Genomic DNA, 6,053 nt, shown 5'->3' on the forward strand with positions numbered 1-6,053 from the left:
TGAGTAGAAAAAGGTGTGAAAAACACTCAAAATCAATGAAAACTATGGGCTATAGTCCATGCTTTTGGGTCAAAAATGATGATTTTTCTAAATGGGACAATTTATTTATTGGGTAGAAAAAGGTGTCAAAAACACTCAAAATTGATTAAAGCCATGGGGTATAGTCCATGCTTTTGGGTCAAAAATCATCATTTTTGAAAATGGGAAAATTTCTTCATAGGGTAGAAAAAGGTGTGAAAAACACTCAAAATCGATGAAAACCATGGGCTATAGTCCATGCTTTTGGGTCAAAAATGATGATTTTTGAAATTGGGACAATTTATTCATAGGGTAGAAAAAGGTGTGAAAAACACTCAAAATCGATGAAAACCATGGGCTATAGTCCATGCTTTTGGGTCAAAAATGATCATTTTTGAAAATGGGAAAATTTCTTCATAGGGTAGAAAAAGGTGTGAAAAACACTCAAAATTGATGAAAACCATGGGCTATAGTCCATGCTTTTGGGTCAAAAATGATCATTTTTGAAATTGGGAGAATTTATTCATTGGGTAGAAAAAGGTGTGAAAAACACTCAAAATCAATGAAAACTATGGGCTATAGTCCATGCTTTTGGGTCAAAAATGATGATTTTTCTAAATGGGACAATTTCTTCATAGGGTAGATAAAGGTGTGAAAAACACTCAAAATTGATGAAAACCATGGGCTATAGTCCATGCTTTTTGGTCAAAAATGATGATTTTTGAAAATGGGACAATTTATTCATAAGGTAGAAAAAGGTGTGAAAAACACTCAAAATCAATGAAAACTATGAGCTATAGTCCATGCTTTTGGGTCAAAAATGATGATTTTTCTAAATGGGACAATTTATTCATTGGGTAGAAAAAGGTGTGAAGAACACTCAAAATCAATGAAAACCATGGGCTATAGTCCATGCTTTTGGGTCAAAAATGATTATTTTTGAAAATGGGACAATTTATTTATTGGGTAGAAAAAGGTGTGAAAAACACTCAAAATGGATGAAAACTATGGGCTATAGTCCATGCTTTTGGGTCAAAAATGATCATTTTTCTAAATGGGACAATTTATTCATTGGGTAGAGAAAGGTGTGAAAAACACTGAAAATCGATTAAAACCATGGGCTATAGTCGATGCTTTTGGGTCAAAAATGATCATTTTTGAAAATGGGACAATTTATTTATTGGGTAGAAAAAGGTGTGAAAAACACTCAAAATCAATGAAAACTATGGGCTATAGTCCATGCTTTTGGGTCAAAAATGATGATTTTTCTAAATGGGACAATTTCTTCATAGGGTAGAGAAAGGTGTGAAAAACACTCAAAATTGATGAAAACCATGGGCTATAGTCCATGCTTTTTGGTCAAAAATGATGATTTTTGAAAATGGGACAATTTATTCATAAGGTAGAAAAAGGTGTGAAAAACACTCAAAATCAATGAAAACTATGGGCTATAGTCCATGCTTTTGGGTCAAAAATGATGATTTTTCTAAATGGGACAATTTATTCATTGGGTAGAAAAAGGTGTGAATAACACTCAAAATCAATGAAAACCATGGGCTATAGTCCATGCTTTTGGGTCAAAAATGATTATTTTTGAAAATGGGACAATTTATTTATTGGGTAGAAAAAGGTGTGAAAAACACTCAAAATGGATGAAAACTATGGGCTATAGTCCATGCTTTTGGGTCAAAAATGATCATTTTTCTAAATGGGACAATTTATTCATTGGGTAGAGAAAGGTGTGAAAAACACTGAAAATCGATTAAAACCATGGGCTATAGTCGATGCTTTTGGGTCAAAAATGATCATTTTTGAAAATGGGACAATTTATTTATTGGGTAGAAAAAGGTGTGAAAAACACTCAAAATCAATGGAAACTATGGGCTATAGTCCATGCTTTTGGGTCAAAAATGATGATTTTTCTAAATGGGACAATTTATTCATTGGGTAGAAAAAGGTGTGAAAAACACTCAAAATGGATGAAAACTATGGGCTATAGTCGATGCTTTTGGGTCAAAAATGATGATTTTTCTAAATGGGACAATTTATTCATAGGGTAGAAAAAGGTGTGAAAAACACTCAAAATCGATGAAAAGCATGGGCTATAATCCATGCTTTTGGGTCAAAAATGATCATTTTTGAAAATGGGACAATTTATCCATAGGGTAGAAAAAGGTGTGAAAAACACTCAAAATAGATGAAAACAATGGGCTATAGTCCATGCTTTTGGGTCAAAAATGATGATTTTCTAAATGGGACAATTTATTCATTGGGTAGAAAAAGGTGTGAAAAACACTCAAAATCGATGAAAACTATGGGCTATAGTCCATGCTTTTGGGTCAAAAATGATGATTTTTCTAAATGGGACAATTTATTCATTGGGTAGAAAAAGGTGTGAAAAACACTCAAAATCGATGAAAAGCCATGGGCTATAGTCTATGCTTTTGGGTCAAAAATGATCATTTTTGAAAATGGGACAATTTATTTATTGGGTAGAAAAAGGTGTGAAAAACACTCAAAATCAATGAAAACTATGGGCTATAGTCCATGCTTTTGGGTCAAAAATGATGATTTTTCTAAATGGGACAATTTCTTCATAGGGTAGAGAAAGGTGTGAAAAACACTCAAAATTGATGAAAACCATGGGCTATAGTCCATGCTTTTTGGTCAAAAATGATGATTTTTGAAAATGGGACAATTTATTCATAAGGTAGAAAAAGGTGTGAAAAACACTCAAAATCAATGAAAACTATGGGCTATAGTCCATGCTTTTGGGTCAAAAATGATGATTTTTCTAAATGGGACAATTTATTCATAGGGTAGAAAAAGGTGTGAAGAACACTCAAAATCAATGAAAACCATGGGCTATAGTCCATGCTTTTGGGTCAAAAATGATTATTTTTGAAAATGGGACAATTTATTTATTGGGTAGAAAAAGGTGTGAAAAACACTCAAAATGGATGAAAACTATGGGCTATAGTCCATGCTTTTGGGTCAAAAATGATCATTTTTCTAAATGGGACAATTTATTCATTGGGTAGAGAAAGGTGTGAAAAACACTGAAAATCGATTAAAACCATGGGCTATAGTCGATGCTTTTGGGTCAAAAATGATCATTTTTGAAAATGGGACAATTTATTTATTGGGTAGAAAAAGGTGTGAAAAACACTCAAAATCAATGAAAACTATGGGCTATAGTCCATGCTTTTGGGTCAAAAATGATGATTTTTCTAAATGGGACAATTTATTCATTGGGTAGAAAAAGGTGTGAAAAACACTCAAAATGGATGAAAACTATGGGCTATAGTCGATGCTTTTGGGTCAAAAATGATGATTTTTCTAAATGGGACAATTTATTCATAGGGTAGAAAAAGGTGTGAAAAACACTCAAAATCGATGAAAAGCATGGGCTATAATCCATCTTTTGGGTCAAAAATGATCATTTTTGAAAATGGGACAATTTATCCATAGGGTAGAAAAAGGTGTGAAAAACACTTAAAATCGATGAAAACTATGGGCTATAGTCCATGCTTTTGGGTCAAAAATGATGATTTTTCTAAATGGGACAATTTATTCATTGGGTAGAAAAAGGTGTGAAAAACACTCAAAATCGATGAAAACTATGGGCTATAGTCCATGCTTTTGGGTCAAAAATGATGATTTTTCTAAATGGGACAATTTATTCATTGGGTAGAAAAAGGTGTGAAAAACACTCAAAATCGATGAAAAGCATGGGCTATAATCCATCTTTTGGGTCAAAAATGATCATTTTTGAAAATGGGACAATTTATTCATAGGGTAGAAAAAAGTATGAAAAACACTCAAAATCGATGAAAACCATTGGCTATATTCCATGCTTTTTGACCAAAAAGAACGCCCAGAATTACCGTTTTAGAGATAGGATTTTTTGATTTAGTCGAAAAACTGTGTGTTTTCATATTCATTAATTTATGGAACAACATTTATTTATACATATATTTTGGTGCTAGATCTACCATGGTATCTGGTCACCAGCAGTATTTTTAGTTACATCACCTATTACTCAACCTGTCTATCTACACTTAGCGGTGAGAGTCTGTCTTCTAGATATGTACGCTTCATCTTAATTTGATATTAATTGTCTTCAAATCATTTGATGCTTATCATTTATTACGTTTATATATATCATATTATTATTATCTTCAATAAGCTATGCTGTAGTTTGTGGCCGCTATTAACAACTAGCCTTTGAACGTTGTATGTTGAAGTAAATAACGTCTTGTTCAACTACGCATTGTTTTGCATATCTCTATGACTTCTATGTACACTGCGCATGAAGCTTGCATTCCGTGCTGCAGAAGAACCTTCGCTTGCAGAAGCTACCCTTCGTGGTATCCTACAACATGGCACAATACGGCTGATAGCATTTCTGTACTTGGTCAATCTCCAGGCGTAGAGGAATGGATTGAGTAGAGATTTGAACATGAAAAGGTAAAAAAACCATACGAACAGATACATCTCTACGTCTTTATTATGTTCACAGTTAGGGCAAGAATCAATGACCTGGTAAAACACGAACCAAGGCGTCAGGCAGAATAAAAACAAAAAGAAAGCTGTCATTAGTACATAGGTCATTTTTCGGTGTCTTAGGTAAGCCTGCATGACCGCGCGTCCCGACGCGTCTAACTTGTGAGCTTTCTTTTTGTACATACGAATAAAGTGGTACAACATTGCGTAGATGATTAGACCAAGAAAGGCAGGGAAAACAGTGTTTAAACCCGTCAGGATAGTCACTGCTCGTTTTTTCCGGAAGACTTCTTGAAGGACAGTTCGGATGGCCATGTAGAGCACACTGTAGCTCCAGATAACAGCACTACTGATATAGGTGCGCTTCACTGTCATGCGAGCTGTGTACAATAAGGGTGTAACTACAGCGACATAACGATCATAGCTTAACGCCAACACATGTAGTATTGATGCGACCATGAACACTGAGCTCGTCATCTCAATGACACGGAGCGCGTTATGATCAAACGTCCAGAACCACCAGATGCAAAGCATTTCTTGTACAGCACCAACGAAGAAATCCGCCACGGATTGACTGGCGATGAGAAGATTGGATGAATTGCGTAAGTTGCGATTGGGGTCCTTGATTACTGCGAGGATGACGAAAAAGTTCGGCACGACAGTTAGAACGGCAGTTGTAACGAGAAGAATGGTATAGAGATGACTGTAGTGTAGTTGCTTTTCCATCCAACTTTTGTACTGTGTCTCTGCGTTGGTCATATTTGATGCTGTTGAAGTTAAACTGACCAAATTTGTGTCGCTTAATGCAATACTTATTTTAGCGAAACTCCAACTTAGAACTCAACGCCTTTAGTAAGCCAGCATTGAAATCCTGTCAAAGATGTTACCACTTGTACCAGTAATCGTATAACTTGTTTTTCTTTTTCTCTCGGTGTAAAATAAAGCAGTTTTTTTTGTAAAATGAGTCCGTCTTGCCGACACAAGCCGCTGTTTGCTCAACAAGTCAACAATTTTCGTTAAAAAAGAAAGTTTTGATTGAACTTGAGCAGCTGTTCTCTTGTATCTCTGACAGTAAAGGTCGGAAGGAAAGAAATCACTTTGTCTGATAATTACGACGAATCATTCAACACAGTACGTTTTCTAATTTCAACCTCGTATCCATTTTTTACAGTTGTTTATTATATCTTAGAGTTATTAATGGTATCTCCAGTTTCAGCCATTTCCCGGCCAAATTGTGTAATTCTACGGAATGATTGTTAATTTGTTTTTCATGTAGGAGTGTTTACAAGGAAAGCAAGAAAACAGAAGTGGCTGTTTGTTTAGTCAGTCATAGTGAATAGGAAACTGAGACAGCTGAGGTTTTTGCCCTTCGTTTTAAAACAACTTTTTGAAAAATTAACTAACGACCACAAATGACACTGAAAAATTAAAAAACTTTCTTGGTTAAGAATTGAATTTGAAGAGTAAAGATTCTTCTGAAAGTCGAACTAGTTTTTACAGTAATGTCCAGCGCTATGAGCGAAAGTCCT

General features: G+C 34.7%; 1 protein-coding gene across 1 annotated transcript; it reads right to left on the reverse strand.

The window, feature by feature from the left end:
* Positions 1–4,006: 4,006 nt before the first annotated feature.
* LOC116288009 (adrenocorticotropic hormone receptor-like) lies at positions 4,007–5,616 on the reverse strand. Its single transcript, XM_031694727.2, has one exon. It carries the CDS (start codon positions 5,281–5,283, stop codon positions 4,285–4,287), a length of 999 nt encoding a protein of 332 aa, XP_031550587.2. The 5' UTR covers positions 5,284–5,616; the 3' UTR covers positions 4,007–4,284.
* Between the last annotated feature and the right edge of the window lie 437 nt (positions 5,617–6,053).

Source organism: Actinia tenebrosa, unplaced genomic scaffold (assembly GCF_029948245.1).
Source record: "Actinia tenebrosa isolate PJP-AT-01 unplaced genomic scaffold, QUT_ActTen_1.0 PGA_scaffold3__52_contigs__length_22856419, whole genome shotgun sequence".
Classification (NCBI taxonomy): Eukaryota; Metazoa; Cnidaria; class Anthozoa; order Actiniaria; family Actiniidae; genus Actinia; species Actinia tenebrosa.

What these genes read in the sequence shown, in the direction of transcription:
- LOC116288009 (XM_031694727.2), bottom strand. Translation starts at nt 5,283, where the DNA reads ATGACCAACGCAGAGACACAGTACAAAAGTTGGATGGAAAAGCAACTA.